This window comes from Fusarium falciforme, chromosome 4 (genome assembly GCF_026873545.1).
Source record: "Fusarium falciforme chromosome 4, complete sequence".
NCBI classification, from domain to species: Eukaryota; Fungi; Ascomycota; class Sordariomycetes; order Hypocreales; family Nectriaceae; genus Fusarium; species Fusarium falciforme.
The window spans coordinates 803,984-823,533 of NC_070547.1; the positions used below are offsets into that span (position 1 = coordinate 803,984).

At 45.6% G+C, this 19,550-nt stretch overlaps 3 protein-coding genes across 3 annotated transcripts; all 3 read left to right on the forward strand.

Moving 5' to 3' along the window:
- Positions 1–804: 804 nt before the first annotated feature.
- NCS54_00502900 (Protein kinase domain-containing protein) lies at positions 805–4,933 on the forward strand (the record flags this gene model as incomplete). Its single annotated transcript, XM_053150546.1, has 7 exons — positions 805–1,572; positions 1,623–2,681; positions 2,735–2,741; positions 2,797–2,915; positions 2,963–3,311; positions 3,371–4,145; positions 4,195–4,933. The coding sequence occupies 7 exons, from the start codon at positions 805–807 to the stop codon at positions 4,931–4,933; spliced, it is 3,816 nt and encodes a 1,271-aa protein (XP_053006521.1).
- A 687-nt stretch (positions 4,934–5,620) lies between these two features.
- NCS54_00503000 (Hypothetical protein) lies at positions 5,621–7,023 on the forward strand (the record flags this gene model as incomplete). Its single annotated transcript, XM_053150547.1, has 3 exons — positions 5,621–6,069; positions 6,119–6,629; positions 6,679–7,023. 3 exons carry the CDS (start codon positions 5,621–5,623, stop codon positions 7,021–7,023), a joined length of 1,305 nt encoding a protein of 434 aa, XP_053006522.1.
- Positions 7,024–16,153: 9,130 nt separating this feature from the next.
- On the forward strand, positions 16,154–18,235 carry NCS54_00503100 (Hypothetical protein; the record flags this gene model as incomplete). The annotated part of the gene is made up of 1 exon (XM_053150548.1): positions 16,154–18,235. The coding sequence occupies one exon, from the start codon at positions 16,154–16,156 to the stop codon at positions 18,233–18,235; it is 2,082 nt and encodes a 693-aa protein (XP_053006523.1).
- Positions 18,236–19,550: the final 1,315 nt, after the last annotated feature.

Here is a 19,550-nt window from a genome sequence, read left to right on the forward strand (position 1 = left end):
CGACCCCAACGCGATATGGCCGGGCGCTAAGTGACCAGGCTCTGAAGCTGTTGGCTGTGAGTGAACGTTGCCTCTTTGGCCCCCGTTCCCTTGCCGGGGCTTCAACCGACAGCCTGCTGATGCTGTCTCACATTGCACGAATCACGCTGGAACATAGCCGTTGTGGCTGTTGCCCAGGGGCACTTTCAGCTTGCTCATATGACCAGTTCCCGCTAAAGAATCACACCGTACTCCGCACATGCAGGCGCTCTTGACGCAACGAATGCGCGGTTTTCTGAGGTGACCTGCAATGAGAGAGTGTGTGAGTTCCCATCACCCTCGCTATCCTTGACGGTGTGTGGATGACTCCATCGAGGGTGGGTAAGACTCTGAGAGCCTGATTTTCAAGAGGGGGCAGAACAATTCTTAAAGGGATAAGGGTCGCAAGGCAGATTTGATCAAGACAAGACACCAATCCATTTTTACCCGTCGCAAGGCACACTTTGACTTGTCCTTCAGGCCCCTTGCGGACTGGCCTGGCTATTTTTGTTGCTTGGCCAAGACCAAGATCCGGTAAGGCTCTTTTGTACTACGTTGCCCTACGTCACAATCTCGAGTCAAGCGTTTGCTTGAGCCGCCAACACGGGTAGCCGATCGCGATCGTGCACACAATCGAACCAACCAGGTATGCTGCCTGTTAGACAGTTCAGGGAAAATGGGTCCAGCATAGTTGTCTAACCTTATCTGAATAGACATTACCGTTTTGACATTACCGTGTTCATCCCATCTCCCGAGCAATCAAGAACGCTTGGCACAACCACCATCATGGATTCCTCTGAGCGTTGGCTATTGGACGACTCCGCCCGTCTCACCATGGAACCCATGGAAGTCATGGATGTTACCATGGATAACTCCATGCATAATTCCAAGAGTTATTCCCAGGATTATTCCATGGATGATGCTACGGATGATGCTACGGATGATACCTCGGATGTGGACTTTGATCTTCGTGACAAGATCTTCGACGCCATGCAAGAGAATAACGAGGGCAAGGAGTTCATTCCAGCCGATGAAATTACCCGCCTCGCCTCTCGCGACGCTATCGAGGCCGAACTCATGAACACGTGCGCACATGACGAGTTGGCCAAGCACGTCGACTATGTGCTCAACAAGCCGGCCATCAAGGTTTTCCTCATCCTGGTCTCATGCCAGAACGTTGGTGCTATGACCAAGATATATGCCAGTGGCTTTGGTGATGAACACTTACCCCTATGTGAACAAGGTAGCACGAGAGGCGGCAAGCGCCAGAAGCAGCTCCAGTCGCTGAGCCCAAAGCCCGACACTGTTTCAGTCCTGAACCCTCTTCGCTCATGGCGACATGCTGAACGTCGCTTATTTCTTGAGAAGCAGTGGGTTTTTATGGCCCCCGTCTTTAGGAGAGAAGAGTTTGCGCACAAGCTGCACCCCCGCTGTCCTCTACCATTTATACCGTTCACCGATAACGACCAGACTCAGAATGGAGCTCGGGGGGGCATGTCTGGCTCGATTCAAGAGATCCAAGTTCACGAGGCACATCAGAAGGTTCTTCCGCAGGTATGTCATGACTCCCATAAATACGACACATCCCTAATGGAATATAAAAGGATGGGAAACCTATACGTGTTGCCTTGAAGATCATCTTACCCCAGATGAGTCACTACTTTCAGCAAGAGGAGGAAACTTTACGCGTCATTCAAAATATCGACCACCCGCATCTCATCAAGCCAATCGCCTCATACCAGTACCACAACCACGAAGATGGCTGTTTCCTGTTTCCCTGGGCTGAGCGTGGGAATCTCAAGGAGTTTTGGAAGACAGAGAAAACTCGCCCCCTCAAAAACCCTAAGATGATGGCATGGATGCTCAAGCAGATGTGTGGCCTCTGCGACGCTCTTGGTATTTTGCACGGTAAGGGCCGCCGCCACGGGGATATCAAGCCCGAGAACATCCTTCTCTTTGAAGAAGGTGGCTACAATGGCACCCTACGCATTGCTGATGTTGGACTGGCAAAGTTTCATGCCGATGCGACTGAGCGGCGCGTGCTACTCAAGGAGATAACCAAGACCATGACAGGAACAACGCGCTATTTGTCCCCTGAATTTGTCCACAAGGACCAGATCCCACGCGTCTTTGATGTATGGTCTTTGGGCTGCGTCTTTGTCGAGTTTCTCATCTGGACACTTCACGGCTACAATCAACTCTCTAGCTTTAGAAAGGCCAGCTGTGCGTACTTCTGGGAGGAGGTGAACGGCTCGTTCGACATTCACCCCGAGGTGCGCACGTGGATGTCCAATATCGAAAAGATCCTCCAAGGGTCAAAGACAGCCCTAGAAAGCCTGCTCAACCTGGTCAAGTCTCACATGCTAGTTACCGATGACAAGATGCGGAGTTCGAGTACGGAGGTGCATAAGATGCTAGCTGAGATTTGTCAACACGCAAAAAACGAACCCAGATACCTCAACAATGACGAGGTCGAATCACGAGCCAGAACATATCCCCCACGCCCCAGGGAGTCTCCCCATAATCTTGCTCCTCCCCCGGAGCAGCAGAGAGGTAGACTAGCCCCTCAAAAGCAGGGCTCGTTTGACATCCATGTCGTGGGGCCAGACGATGAGGTCGACAACACAAGCTTGATAGTTAACACAACAATCAGAGCTCAGCAAGTCAGTGCTGCCTCGCTGGGCATTCCTAGATAATCACTGACAAGTGCTCTTAGTACGTAGGTTGACATACCATATCTCTTGTCCTGGTAGGCTCATGTACTAAGATTGGCGGCAGAATGTGAGATAAAGGAGACAACTTACTCGAACCAACTCATCACTGACCGGTTACCTTCCAGATGGTCAGCAAGAGCACACATGCCAGAGGAGTTGTCGTTGCTGACCGTTGATCAGGAGGTAAGTCCCATTTTCAATGCAATACTACTCATTGCTAAGCTTTTCAGCAAGTACACAGGCTCAACAAAGACACCTGGCAGTCAAAAGCCGATAATGAGTTTGCACAAAGCTTGTTCTCCAACTCTGACTGGTCACACCAGTATCCTGCTCAAGCGCCCTCAAAGCTCTGCCGCAAGTGCACGTCATTGGACATCTGGCAGCCGGGATTTGAGTTTGGTGGTCTTGTTGGTGACATCAGGGCCAGATCCAAGGAATGTGACCTTTGCCTTCTCTTTACCCAGGCTGCTTCAAAGCTAAAATGGGGAGACAGCGTGAGACTCCTGAGCCGACGTGTCGATTCTACCATACGGATCATGCCAGATGGTCCAACCATTCTGTCACTCTATTCAGACCCTGGTACTTGGCCAAGCATCCTCCCAAGATTGCGTCAGACTTTCTAACTGTTAATGTCACAGAGGAGGTCCCAGCCAGTCCAGATGCCCAGATTGGCTATCCTCTCCTACCCAAGGCCGGAAGCCCCTCACAATTCGCCTTCATACATGAGTGGTTACGTGTTTGTCGAGAAACACATCGCCATGGACGCTTGCCTGACGCTAGCCTCAATTCGGCAGAGCTTCCAACCCGTGTCATTGACCTCGGGGTCTCAGACAAGCCTAAGCTCCAACTAATCGCCGGCGAGGACATGGAGTCCCAACAGTATTTCGCCTTGAGCCACTGCTGGGGCAAGAGCATGAGGTTCAGGGCCCTAAAGGAGAACATCGAGGCTCTCACCAAGGCAATCGACTTCCGTCGCCTCCCACGTACCTTCAAAGAGGCTATCAAGACGGCACGTGGGTTGAACGTGAGGTACTTGTGGATCGATTCCTTGTGCGTTATTCAAGATGACCAAGATGACTGGAAGCGTGAAGCCGCCCGGATGCAGCAGGTCTTTAGCAATGCCACTTGTGTGATTGCGGCTAGCTCGGCCAGTTCATCTGCTGAAGGTTTCTTGGAGACTCGACGAGATGAGCGACCTTTCGTAACGCTGCGTTCCCCTTCTGGGGCCACCACCTATGTCTGCAAGTTTATAGATAACTTTGCCCAAGACATGGAAGAGGCACCCCTAAACAAGCGTGGATGGGTGCTACAGGAGAGAGCACTTGCACGACGGTCGATTCACTTTACCTCGACTCAGGTCTACCTAGAGTGTGGTGAAGGTGTACACTGCGAGAGTTTGATGAAGTTGGCAAAGTACATCCATCCTTAGCACTATGTGCCGCATCTAGCTAACAAACTCCAGTGACAAAGCCGCTTTCTTGGGCGATTCTGACTTCCCCAACTCCATCGTCGAGTACTACAAGGGTGGCAGGATCGTTCTCTCACAGAACCTGTTCAAGATGTACTCGAGCCTCAAGTTCACTAACCCTTCAGATCGGCCCATTGCCATATCAGGTCTGGAGAAGAGATTGATGTCAACTTTTAAGACAAGAGGTGGCTATGGCGTGTTTCAGGCCTTCTTTGAGCGTAGCCTCTTGTGGCAGCGACCAGAGTCGGGTTCCTTAGCTCGCATTACCTACCCGGCAGATTGGAATGTTCCATCCTGGTCGTGGATGTCCTTTGATGGTAGCATCACGTACGTCGATGCGCCGTTTGAGGAAGTCGACTGGACTAAAGACTATGAGTCTCCGTTTGAAGCTAAAACTGGGAGACAATATTGGGAAGCCAATGGGAGCAATCCAACGCCCGTTCTCAAGTCGCAGTCGGCAAGGAAATTCTCCTCATCAGCCGACCCGGAAATGGTCTCGGGGAGAATCAAGTTCGATCTAGACACTTATACACATCTCGAGCTCGTGGCTCTCCGATGTATCATCATTGGAAAGTCCAAGCCATCTGGGCCTGAAGATTCCACCCTGTACTACGTCTTGGTCATAACCAGTTCACCTTCGGGCAAGGTCGAGGCGTACATCCGGGTCGGAGTTGGGATTTTTCTCAAGAGTCTTATTTCTTGGGGCTCAGAGGAATACGTAGAGGTTCATTAGGGCTGAGGGTGTGCAAAGGGAAAGGTGCTCTAGACCAATTCGATGTACTTGCTTTAAATTCGGACTTATTGTGTTGCTTTTCAAGAATTCTGTTTCCTATAGCCCTCCTTTATACCATGCTGCCTTGATATGACATCCCAGAACCCCTACCAAATAGCCTATTGTGTTGTCTCGCAGTGCCAAAGCCTCATTGAGGTCTAAGAGCGAATGTTGTAAGCTCAAACCAGACGCATGTTGCGCTGAGAGGGATCCATGTGCAATTTCAACCCTGTTTATCTTACTTACTTGGGCACAGTCGCCGCTATTGGTGTCCGTCTCACGAGTCGTCCTTGAGATCCTTCAGGGATGGTTTCAGCCGATGTTTATGTAATTAGCTTCCCAGGAGCTAGGATATTTTGTTTCAGGATGTTAGCCTCCGTTAATCTTGGATACAAGACAATGCACATTCGTCTTGGTATCATTTGCCAGGACCAGATCGATGGGGATGCGAATATGCCGAGATTCCATGCCAGCTGCGCCACTCGATGGCTTTCGAAGTCCCAATCTCATTATGCGACCTGATGCTTCTGCCTTGGCCATGTGCTCACATGGTCCAGGCACATATAAGCAACAAACTTCCATATCAGGCAATTGCTGTATCAGGAACTGGCCTCATTCTACGACCAGGTCGCACTTGTAAATTTCAATATGGTCTCCTTCGTCTCTAACCCCTTGCGTTCCTCGGACCAAGACAAGGAACAGGTTCCTAATCCAGAAAGCTTTGAGCCACGTGAAAGCTCTCCCGACATCACTCACGTGAAGGACAAGTTCCCAAAGGTCAAGGATGAAGCTTGGTTGGCGCAGCGTCTGGGAAATGCCCTTACCAAACGACGCATGATCATCAGGTATAGACAGGCCAAAAACGCTCAACCTGCAACAGTCGAGGATCGTGTCCCTGACGACATGGCCGACCAAACTTCAATCTCTACGCCCCCGACTTCGTTCATCAGTTCGTCTGACGAAGCTACGAGTCAGGATATTCCGGACCTGGACGACTTGACGTTCAACGGGCAGAATTTGGAGTTTAGAGAACCCATTGAGTGCCCATATTGCAGAATAACCCAAGTTCTGGGCACCCAAGCCGGATGGAGGCAAGCGTTTGATCACAGAGACAATTCGTGGCCCTTAAGACTAACAGCTGAGCAGAAAGCACGTCTTAGCTGACCTTCGACCGTATGTGTGCACATTCAAAGACTGCACTTCTGGTCTCTTTATCACTCAAAAGGAGTGGTTCACTCACGAGATGACTGCACACTTGCAGCAATGGATCTGCAGGTATTGCAAGGATGCTGAGAAGCCAACATTCAAAACTCAGTCCAAAATCAAAGAACATCTTGAAGTTACACACAACGTAGTTGAGTGGGATCTTACCAAGGCCTTGAAAACGAGCCAAATACCTCTCAAGCCTTTTGGAACCTCTTCGTGCCCTCTATGTAACGAATGGGACCCGCCTGCTGAGGAGTCTCAGAACTTCAAGGAATTCTATCAACATCTCGGAAAGCACCAGCAGAGTCCTGCTCTTGAAGCGCTGCCGATGGCTCTGAACAGGCTGAGCCGGGATGATGTGCACCTACTTCATTGTTCTCCCTGTGGCCATGTCTGGACCTCAAACGAGAGAGAAGAACTCTGCCCGACGTGTCGTGACAGCAAAGGAAAGGTAATATTTACCCAGTCAGTCCACGTATGGCCATACTAACTCGACACAGAGTCTCCCCCGGCAATTGAAGCTGTCAGCACCCTTTCCTCCACTCTGGGAAGTCAAGATAGCTCCCGACCGTAACAGGGTATACTTTTTAGACCACAATGAGAGTAAAACAACCTGGATCGACCCTCGCAGCACGGAAGCCAGGCTCGTCGCCAAGACACTCAAGATGGGACCACTTCCCGCAGGCTGGGAGCTCAGGTTGGAGGAGAGATCAGGCCGCATCTATTTCGTGGACCATAATACAAGCACTACAACCTGGGATGACCCTCGCGCGAAGCCGGATACTGAGAAATCAGAGCCGCTGCCTGAAGGGCGAAAAAGAAGGGTCATCAGCAGTCGCTTGTAGTCGCTGGTCACAATATCGAGATCCTCAAGAGCACAGGGTCAAGGACTACAAGGGCGTGCGAGAATGATACAGGATAACCGAAGACGTGGAGTGTTACGACCCTCGCGGCTACGTCACGTGGTCTCCACAAATCCCGAGTCCTAAACCACCAATCACAGCAGGACCGACATACTAAGGACCGACATCGTTCCTAGACCGCGTCGGTCCTAGAACGACATCGCGCCTACTCGCGATCGGCTTCACTTAAGGAAGTCAAAGTATATAGAACACACTCATTGTACCTTCTTATGTAGTAGCTACCTCAGCTATTAATATAACTTGGTTATACTTAATACCTTTGAGCATATTACTAGACGTAACTTATACCCACTATTGCTTAGACTATGCCTAGTACTCTCTGCTAATATAAACCAGCACGATTAGTTTATCCCTTGGGAAATATATAATCGTCACATATTGATAGCTCTTATTTAGTAGTGCACTATATACTCTGAGTAATATTGTTACTATGGCGCCTAACACCGGATCCCCTTCTACCTCTCGCAGCAAGCTGCCTATCACCCCCTAATAGGGATAGCCCGCGACTAAGCCAGAGGAACCCAACGTCCCGATGGATACGGACGATAACGATAAGGAACATATCGTCCCGGCCTCGCATAAGGACGAAGTCCATAAACTCAGGAATAAGTACAACTACCTAACCACCTAGCATAATAACCTCTTAGATGGTACACGAAATAACGCTAGAATTACTCAGGAACGACTTATAAGCATAGAAGCATCCATAAATGATATATAGGAACGCTTCTATTAAGCCATAGAATAGTAGTAATAATAATACTAGCAAACAATTAATGAACAGTAGAACCAGATTGATCGACTCACTACGCTCTAAGCCTAGCAAAACGACCTAGCACAATAGCAGGTCCACAATCTCAGTAACCTAATATTTAAACACAATGCCGCTAGTACCACCCATAAAGATATTAGCGAAATTATTAAGCCTAAGGACCCGGAGCCATTTAATAGATAAGCTATCTACGTCAGGATATTCCTTATGTCCCTCAGGGCATACTAATAGTATTTCCCCACTAGGATAGCCAGTGCCGAAAGCAAGGTCCTATACGCTAGTAGATGTCTCATAGGTAGCGCACTTACTTAGTTTAAGCCTAAGCTACGTGACTTTCTCGGGAATGAACCCACCGAAGAAACATAACTCCTTTTCGCCGAATATAAGAACTTTGAGGACGCAATCAGATAAAACTTCGGAACTATTAATAAGGAATAGTAGGCTACGTAGAAACTTAAGAACCTGCGATAGACGAAGGCCGCCTTAACCTATGTAGCCGAGTTTATATAGATCACCTTATTCCTTAACTAGGGAATAAGTGCCCTCTAAATTATATTCTACGAAGGACTTAAAGACGAAGTTAAGGATAAACTCTATAAAACGGAAAAACCCAATAACCTCTAGGACTATATCGATATGGCTATTAAGATCGATAACCGATAGTTCGAATAATGCATAGAGAAGTCTAATAAGGGATAAATTTAGGGCAATAAGAATAACGCTAACTAGTCCTAAAAGCAAGAATAAGCTAAGGGCAATACTTCCTACGGGACCCACGCGGGACCTATAGAACTCAGAGCAGCCTAGAAGGATAATAAGGACATCGAATGTTATTACTGCTATAAGAAGGGCTATAAGGCCAATGAATGTTAGAAGAAGCAGCGAGACATAAAGGAAGGACGCTACTAATTAAAGCCATAATAGCCCCTCCTAGAAGGTAAGAAGTAGGTAAGATTTACCTAAGCAGACACCGAGCCCTAGATAGCCATCCGCACCACCAAGATACTCGGAATGGCACGAATAGGATATAACCACACTAGCGCATAGCGGGGAGAAATCACTATGCCCCACTAAGCTGCCTATTTAACGAAGGAAGAAGCTACTAGCAACTATATGATCAGTAACGTCACGAAGGAATGGCTCTATAAACCAGTTAAGCCCTAAAAGACTAACTAGTCGCACCTCACTGACCCCGGCATATGGAACCCTCTACTAGAACCGGATAATAGGAAGGGAGATCTAGATAGCTTCCCACGACAACGAACTATTGCTGTGACTAGATGCATGGAACCCCAGACAAAAGAACCTATAGCATCGGCTTTAGCCTAGTAACCACCGCTAATGGCTAACGAGCAAGCCGACTTTTAGGAAGCCGCCGTAGAAGGCTTTGACCATAGGAAATGGATTATGGGATATAATAAATAAACCCGCATGCCCGCCATAATCCACCGCAGAGACTACCAATAGGATAACCCCGCATAATATAACCGCACCCTATGCCCTCGATACTAACTCGAAGCATCCTAGGAATATAACGAGATCTATGAATGATAAAAGGTAGACTAATATGGCAGGCTGCCACGCAACGATTGGGTTACTAAGATAAGCAGTGGTAATCTCAACCGAACTAAGTTCGAGCATAATGCTCGGAAACTATAGAAGGAACTACGCTAAGGACGCTCTAGGAAGCCCCGGAAGAGCAACAAAGAACTATGGGAAGTGGAAAACTACCCTTAACTATATAATAAAAATAACAATAGGTACTGGAATAGCCTAAGGGAGAGATATATCTAGACTATACGGGAATATGTGGAAATAGTAGACAAGTAAGAAATCTATATTCGAGCCTATCATAGGGAACTAGCTGAAAACCCTCGATACCCGGAAGCACCTTTTAACCTATAGGATAATATAAGAATATACCCGACATACTAGGAGTATGCTAGTATCTCTTAGATGTTATACTAATACTATTAGTGCGAAACCCACCGAGAGGAAAAGCAGGAATAAGACTGCTTCCCCGTCTTACTACTATATCAGCCAAATAATAAACCCTACCTATAGTATAAAACGGAGGGATATAAGGTAGTATATTAGTATGAATTTATCGGCGTCGCAAATGCATAATACTCCTTAGAACTCTATTACGCTATCTAGGAGAAGAAATAAATCACCTATAGAATCAAAGATTAGTAAAAGATAATTAGCTAGGAAGACAAAGAAGATCTAGGAGCCAAACAAGAACGATAATACCAGGGCTAGCTATATAGCTAGGACGATACGCATAACTATAAAGCCTACGCGAATAGTAAATATAAGTTTAACCATTTTGACTACATAATATTAAAAAACTAGATAGCCTATCTAACATAGGGTAATAGATAGATAAACAAGGATAGGAATTGCCCTAGAAGGCCCTCTATTCTACGAACGGAGCATATAGGCGATACTGCCTAGAACTAAAAGTATAAGTCAAGGGAGAATAATTAAACGCTTTGGTGGATAGCAGAGCTAAGCAGAACTACTTTAACCTAACGACGGCAAATAGGCTTAAGCTACCATAGAGGTATAAATAAACGCCTTACTTAGTTATTAACCTAGAAAGAACCCCTTTTAATTATAATAACAGCATTATCGATAGCGAGATTAATTACCTTAAAGTTTTTATTAAAGGAAAGAACTAAGGGATATTATTTAATATTATACCAAATAAGTAATATAATCTTATACTCGGGTACCTATGGTTACGCCGATTTAACCCACATTTCGACTGGAGAACTAGCTAGGTGCTCTCTTTTAATAATAAGATACCCTCTATGTTAGATAATGACTTAGATATGAGATCTCAAACTTCTACTAGAGACGCCGGAGAAGTTAGGCAGAGGCAAACACGAGATACCTCTCTACCTAAAGGGATATAATATAAATACTATAATGGATAGAAACGATAGAACTAACGAATAATCATACGTATTATATAATAATTCCATAGATTAGAAGAAAACCTTAAGTAAGCTAAGAAGACACTAGAAGAAGAACGACTTAAGAATATTCCACTATAATATTGCATCTACGAGAAACTCTTTGCGGAAGAACTTAAAATAGGTCTACCTAAACATATATACTATGACCTCGAAATTGAGTTTATTAATGGGAAGTAACCTAGCTTTAGTAAACTTTACCTACTTAATAAAGCGTAACTACTAGTATTAAAGGAATATATCGAAGATATGCTATGGAAAGGATATATTAGGGAAAGTAAGTTATCTATCGGATACCCCGTTATGTTTATCCCAAAAAAGAACGGAAAGCTCTGACTCTATATCGACTTTAGAATGCTTAACGCCATCATAGTTAGAGATCATATACCGCTGCCCCTTATTAGCGAGTTAAAGGATTAACTTTTTAGGATAAAGTACTTTATGGCACTCAACCTCAAAGGAGCCTATAATCTCATCCGGATTAAAGAAGGATATAAATAGAAAACCGCTTTTTATATTAAGTATAGACTATTTAAGTACCTAGTTATGCCTTTTGGACTTACTAATATACCTACTATATTTTAATGAATAATTAATAATGTGCTATAAGAATATTTAGATATATTCGTTATATGCTACCTAGATAATATCCTTATCTTCTCTGAAACAGAAGAGGAATACACAGAATATGTCTATAAGGTACTATAAATACTATAGGACGCCAAGTTACTAATAGAACCCGAGAAAAGTAAATTCTATGCCTTAAAAGTGGAATTCCTCGGATATATTATCTCATATAACGAGATATACATAGACCTTAAGAAGGTCTTAGTAGTTAGGGATTAGAAGGAACTAACAAACGTCAAGGAAGTATAAGCCTTCCTTGGCTTCGCTAACTACTACCGTAGATTCCTCTAATGATTTAGGAAAATCGCTGCACTACTAACTAACCTTACGAAGAAAGATAAAACATTTATATTTGGGGATAAGGCAAGAAAAGCCTTTAGCATAATTAAGGAACTTATCCTAAGTAAACTAGTGCTTAAGATATTTAACCCGTCTCGATAAATCAAACTCGAAATAGATGCCTTAGATTTTATACTAGGCGCCTAGATTAGATAGCGAGATAATAAAGGACTTCTATACCCCATTGTATTCTACTCCTATAAGTTATATAGAGCAGAACTTAATTACCCTATCTATAATAAAGAATTCCTCGCGATAGTTAATGCCTTTAAGGAATTTTAATACTACCTCCTCGGAAGCAAACACTAGATTAAGGTATATATAGATCATAAGAATATTACCTACTTCGCAAAAACCTAAGAACTCAGTAGATAATAACTACAATACGCCAAATATCTTTTAGAATTTAACTACGTTATTATCTATATAAAAGGAACGGAGAACAGTAGGGCAGATGCTATTAGCCGATGGCCTAACCTAGATACTAGAAAGATCAGAGCAAAAAAACAGCTCCTATAATTTATATAGGAAGGATACCTAAAGTAGCGAACCATTGCTTATACTAAGTAATGAATGCTATTATACTACCTAATAGGCAAATAGAAGAATAAGATTATTGCTGATATTACCCTTAGAGAACTTAGGAGACTTATAATTAGACAAGCGGACTAAGTAGGAAGCTAGTAAGGAATAATTATATACTAGAAACGCATCTTCGTACCCTAGAAATACATAGAAGAATTCATCAAATACTGCCACTAGATGGTAAAATATAATAAAAAACTCAATGATAGAGACTTCTAGGAAATAATATACCGACATTTTTATTAGGAAAACCTTAGCATAGGACCTAAAAGCTACCTTAACTATAAAATATGCTATAATAATGCATAGCCAGGAGATAAGGACCTACTAAAATTATATGAATATGACCGAGTTATAGGGACGTCTTATGTCACTATTAGAAGTACCTATATAGTAGAATAGGGCAATCTACTCCTAAAATAGATCTAAGAATATAACGTATAACTCCTAGATAATAAGAAAACCAATAGATAATAAGTCCTAGATAAACTACGCTATAAACTTATATGCGAAATATATAGTTACCCGCTATATAGATACTAAGGAATTAATAAAACCCTAGAATAAGTTAAGATGATATTTACCTTCCCTAATATAAAGAAAATAGTCATAATAGTCATTAAATAATACGACCTTTACGCGAAAACCAAGGCATAATGCCACAAACCCTACGGAAAACTATAACCACTCCTAGTTATAGAGTAACCATGGGACTCAATTACTATAGACTTTATCACCAAACTACCACTATTAGAAGAACTAGCCACTAGAAACTTCTATGATAGCATTCTTATTATCATAGATAGACTTATGAAATTTTCCTATTTTATACCTTATAGAGAATTAATAACAGCTAAAGAATTTACTTACCTTTTCTATTTCCACGTCGCTAAGATATATAGTATACTACTTGAGATTATCATAGACTAAGGACTACTATTTGCTTTAAAATTCTAGCAAAGCCTCATAGGATATTTAGGAATTAATTATAAACTCTCTACTATATACCACAAAGAGATAGATAGGCAAATAAAGCGCATAAATTAAACGCTAGAATAATATCTTTAATGTTATATTAACTATAAATAAACTAATTAGGTTAAGAAGTTACTAGCTGCATAGCTAGCCTATAATATGGCAATAAATAAAAGCATAAAGATTATACTAGCTTATGCTAATTTTAGATTTACCCTAGACGCCTATTAATAAATAAGAGATATAATTATTAACCCTAAAGTAATCCTCGTTAGTAATTAACTAAAAAACCTATACAAAGAAATAAAAATAAAACTAGAATTCATTAGAAATAGGATAATAAACTACGCTAATAAGAAAAGAATCGAGGGACTGATCTTCTCGGAGGGAGATATGGTCTACTTTGTAATAAAAAACATTGAAATAAAACAATAAAACAAAAAACTTGACTATAAATATATTAGACTATATAAAATTAAACAAAAAATCTTAGAAAACAATTATAAACTAGACTTACTACCGAAAGTTAAGCTCTATCTAATTGTTTATATTTTATTACTCGAATTAGCAGAAAACACTATCTAAGTCAAAACTAGAAATAAACCAGAAATAGAAGTTAATAGACTAAAGGAATATATAGTAGAAAGTATCCTTAATATAGATAAAATTAACGGCAAAATAATATACTTTATTAAATGGAAAAACTACCTAGACTTAGAAAACATATAAGAACCCCTAGAGTACCTTACTAGTACGTAATGCTTTCTAAAGAACTTCTACTAATAACGCCGGGATTAAATAAAGGCAAAGCATCGAGAAAGTCGTTACCTAAGCTAAGGGACGCCTAATTAATATCATTAGGGATATAATCAACCTAGAGATCGCGAATAATAGCACCTTCGTGAGCATCTAGTATAGATAGAATGCCGTCCTATTGCTCTACCTCTTAGAGACCCCAATAGGTAGCCTCTAAATGCTTCTCCTTCACCTAGGCCCAAATCTTACAAATGCGCGATAAATGGCCTATGGTAGCCGCTAGGCGAGACTATAGCATAGCCATCTCCTCATAAAGCCTTAGCAAATCATCGCTAGCCTCACCCTTATCTATCTCTAATTTCCTCTCTTACTTTATTAGATTAGTAACTATGAGATAATATTAGAAATGGGGATTATGGCAGGGAGACGTAGAAAAGAGGTTAGACTTACGAGACGATGCCATATAAGTACCATCGCAAGATTTTTTACTATAGATATACTCGCTATAGCGAGCGGAGTCTGCGGATATTAGGTACTTTTTACCTAAATAGAAATAGCGAGTATAAGGCATATCGGCCTCTTCGTTAGCAAACTCAACGGAGAGGGCAAGTGCGTTAATTTCCTTATCCTTGCGGGAAGACTATTTAGAGATATGGTTAGATATTGCGCGATATAATAATAAAAGGTCTAAGTTAGTACGCACTAAGAATAGAACCGGGAAAATAAGGGTATATAGGTCTTAAGGATAAGACCTAATAGAGGGGAGATATTGTGTTATGACCCTCGCGGCTACGTCACGTGGTCTCTATAAATCCTAAGTCCTAAACCACTAATCATAGTAGGACTAATACACTAAGGACCGACATTATTCCTAGACCGCGTCGGTCCTAGAATGATATCGCGCCTACTCGCGATTGGCTTTACTTAAGGAAGTCGAAGTATATAGAACATACTCATTGCACCTTCTTATATAGTAGCTACCTTAGCTATTAATATAACTTGGTTATACTTAATACCTTTGAGCATATTACTAGACGTGACTTACACCTACCATTGCTTAGACTATGCCCAGCACTCTCTGCCAACATAAACCAGCACGACCGGTTTATCCCTTGGGAAACACACGATCGTCACATGGAGAGGTTGGTTGAAGGTAGTGAATTGAGAATGGATTCAGGAGAGTCAAATGAATAATGCGCAGTTGGCCTCATGCCCAAACGTTGTGACATTACAAACAATGCCTGAACGCAATTGACGGTTTTCGCTATTCTTTCTACATAACGAGCTCTTTGTAATCAACCATGTTAAGCCTACTAAGTAGTCCTATTAAGCATTTGCGAAGTGGTCGGGATGTCACCCTCTCAAGCTATTATCGCGCGCCAAATGCGGGACAGGGATCGTTCGGCCAGAGCCTGCTGACAATATTCAATAATGGCGCGTGATATTGGTTCCCCGGAGAAACAGGCTGTTGAGTCGACGTTAAACGAGTGACATGCTTGTCAGGCACCGACAGCAAATAGAGGGATCCGCCAAGGCTGAATTCTAACTTTAATACCTTACCGAAGTGCTTGGCGATGCCTAGAAGCCGCACCAGTGACAACCTCCCGGGATGATGCTTAGTGGGTGCCTGTCAAGCCCTGGCGGCGCCCTTGGGCGTTAAGCACGGCACTTGGAGCACATGAGCGGAGATGGCGCTCGTTTATTTAATTTTCTGAAACTCAGCTCGCGTATCTGCCTTGCCGTTAGTGGAGGAATGGATCCTTTGTGCCTTGCGTGGCTTGTCCTTGCATATGAGTGTGGACTAGTTTCTTCAGTCTAGACTCGTTCCAGCCTCTTTGGAGTTCAGCCGTAGCCAGAAATAAAGGACATGTGCCTCGTCCCGCCGAGTTATCCGGTCTCGACCGCTGATAAAGACAAGTTATGTAAAGGGAATGCTGTCCCCCGCGTTTTCTGTCCGTCTTGTCTTCTCGATATCATCACTGTTGTTAGTGCTGCTCTATCAGCACAACTCGCCAAGATGCCTTTCGACTTCAAGGCCTACGATGAGAAGTGCAGGGGACTCACCCTCGAGGAGCTCCAGCGCGAGTGGGAGCATTACACCCGCCTCATCTCCGGCGCCGCAACCTCTACGGCCGTCTCAGGCATGGCCATCCCCCTCACCCTCGGTGTGTCGACCATCGGCGTGGCCATGGCCGCACCCGCTATTCACAACGCCCGCAAGAAGCGAGAGATTATCGAGCGACACCTCAACAGGCACAATTCGACGCATCACACACGAAAGCGCGACGTCCTAGGGAGCATGGCCGTTAGCGGCACTATCGGCGTTGTTACACTGGGAGTTGGTTCAATGGGTGCCGATGCTGTCGCTACTGCTGGAGCAGAGCATGGAATCCAGTCGATTGTAGCCAACGAAACCGCCATCAAGATTGCGACGCATGCTGCCCTTGACGGAGCGGGAATGGCTGTTGAGCACAAACACACAGATCGTCTCAAGAAGAAGGATGCCCTCAAGGCGTTCAAGAAAGCTGGAGTTTTCCAGGCCGTCCAAGACGCCAAGGCCGCCGAAGCTGGATATTCGATCCAGCCCTACAACCAGCAGGGGTACCCTTATGCTGCCGCTGGTAGCTCCTCTCAAGCACCTCCCATTCCTCCTCCCCCACCATACACTCCTGCCGATGGGCAGACACCGGCTCCTCCCACTTATGCGTTGAATGCGAATGGTTATCCTCAGGACTTCAAGGCACCCATCGCTTATACCCCAGCACCTCAGGGTCAACAGTACATGACCCCAGATGCCACCGGCCAGCAGCCTGCGCCGCAATACTATGGCTATCCTCCACAGCAGGGTGCTCCTCAACAACAGGCTCCCTATCAGCAGCAACCCGGTCAACAACCCTATCAGCAACCTGTCTCCTACCAGCAGCAAGTTCCTGGTCAACAGGTGCCTCAGCAACAGGTCTTTTCTCCTCAGCAGGTTCCCGCCCAGCACCAAGCCATCCCTCAGCAGCCACCGCCCGGTCATTCTTCCGCACCTTCAATCAGTGCCCAGGTTCTCTCACCACCACAGACCCCAGCCGTGGGATATCCTCCCCAGGTCGTGCAGGCACAGCAAAACGTCCAGTCTCCTGCTGTCTCTCAACCACAGCCGCATGAGCAACCAGGTTACTTTCCCCAGACGGCGGCGAACCTACCCAACAACCCTGCCCCTTCAACTCAAGTGTACGACATGTCAGGCATCAAGGGCGCTCTTCCAGCTCAAACGCCTGCACCAACGGGTTCATCATATCAGCCTCCGCCACCCCAGCAGTACTCTAGTGCACCTCTGCCGACACCTGCTCAAGAACAGCCCCAGACTTACACATATCTCCCCGCGCAAACGCCTCAACCAGCTGTAGCAGGATACCCTCCACCAATCTCACTTCCTCCTCAACCAACTCCTCAGCCGGCGCCTGCTCAAGTAACTTCAGTCTCGGTTCCTCCGCCACCAACACCGCAGCCGGTGTCTACAGTCCAAGTGCCACCAGTCTCGGTGCCTCCTCAGACCACACCGCAAGCGGTACCTACACTTCAGACACCTTCAGTCGAGTACCAGCAACCAACCGGCCCTGGCTCCCAACCCCAGTACTATCCGCAAGCCACGTACCAACACACTGGAACATATCAACAAACCCAGGTGCCGCCGCCTCCTCCTCAAGAGCACCCTGACAGGAGGGCTTCGATGATCAGCACGCCACAGCAGCCTCTCGCTCCACACCCTACCTACAATCCTCAACACTACCAACCAGCATCTCACCAACAAGCGTATACCCAGTCTGCGTATCCAACTGCTCACACACCTGCGCCGCCCCAGCAAACGCCTGCACCATATCAAGCAGCGCAATATCAGGCTCCTCCCCCTCCTCCCCCTGTCGCCAGCACCAATGCCCCTCAGTATCAACTCAGCGCGCACTACACGGTTCCAGGTCAACCTCACGAGCAGTATAAGCCAGGCAATCAATATCCGAACGGACAGCCCGCGCATCAGCCCCAGTACAGCCAACAGTATTACTACCCCCCAACTCCGGCCTCGTTGCCTACTTCTCCCCCAGCAGTGCAGTAAGCTGGTGCCCTGGTTCTTGGATGAAATTGGTGTTATGAGCGGGTTGAAAGCGAGCACGAAGTTAATGAAGCAACGTATATGCTATTGGGATCGATGTTTGATAATAAATATTCTCTATTACACCTCTCAGTCCAAGTGCACATCCCTCCGCTAGACCTGTGATGTATGTTCCCAATACAGTACACTCACCTGCGCCACATGCTTCTCTCTCGGTACGCTTTTCCACTGATCAGGCACAATCTTCTGAGTGGTCAATCCTCGAACAGGAGGGACAAAATTTGGGTACAAAAGCAAACTCTGGGCTCGCGCGGCACGCTCTCAATCGGCCAATAATGTCTGTAATTAAGACGGCCCTGAAAGCCAACAAGGATCGTGTTGTTGACTAGCGTAATAGGCCCACAGAAAGGATTCAAGCGCCTGGGCATTGTTACTGAGCTGAGGGCATGCGTGATTCTCTCCATTATCGGTGTAAATAGTTGTTCAGCATCAGCAAGCTCTCGCAATTGCTAGAGACAAATAAGCCAAGATGAGGAAACCAAGATGGCATTCAACCAGCATCCCATCTACGATACCTATCAAATCTCGGAAAGGCGTCGCAATCCGTCCTCCAAGTCACGATCAACTGCGCTATCTAGCGCCACAGTCGATAGTCTCAGCGACCCAGGCTTCTTTGGACGCTTCATTTGGGATCGATTGGCAAAGCCACCTCCCGATGGTGACAGTTCCTTTTTTAAACAGCCTGTATCCCAAACTTCCTCTCCTGGATCTTGGTCTCCAGCGATTGTCTCTCTTTACCCGTCACTCGTTTCCAGTCGTTCGTTATTACATCATCGCCAACATGAGGACCGTGATCCCCCTTCTTCAGCTTTTGGCTCTTGGCCATCAGGCCGCTGCGTCAGTGTGCAGGCCGCGAGTGACGTCGTCTTCCGTCTCTGTTGAGTCCGTCACCACTTCTGCTTCGACTGCCTCCTCCAGCACGGTCTCGTCTACTGGTTCCGAGACTACCACCTGGAGCAGCACCGAGACTGTTTCCCTGAGCACTACCGAAACCGCCTCCTCGTCCACCGGGTCGGCATCTTTGAGCACCACTGAAAGTGCCACCATCAGTACCACTGAGACAGCTTCCTCGAGCACCACCGACTCCTCCACCGTCGTCTCGACCACTAGCAGCGCGTCCGAGAGCATCTCGACCGACTCCTCCACCATCACCTCTAGCACGCTATTCACCTCGACAACCTCGACCGCCGAGGCTTCGTCCACCACATCCTCCGTCCCCGAAGGTCCACCGGAGCTCCTCGTCAACAGAGGCTTCGAG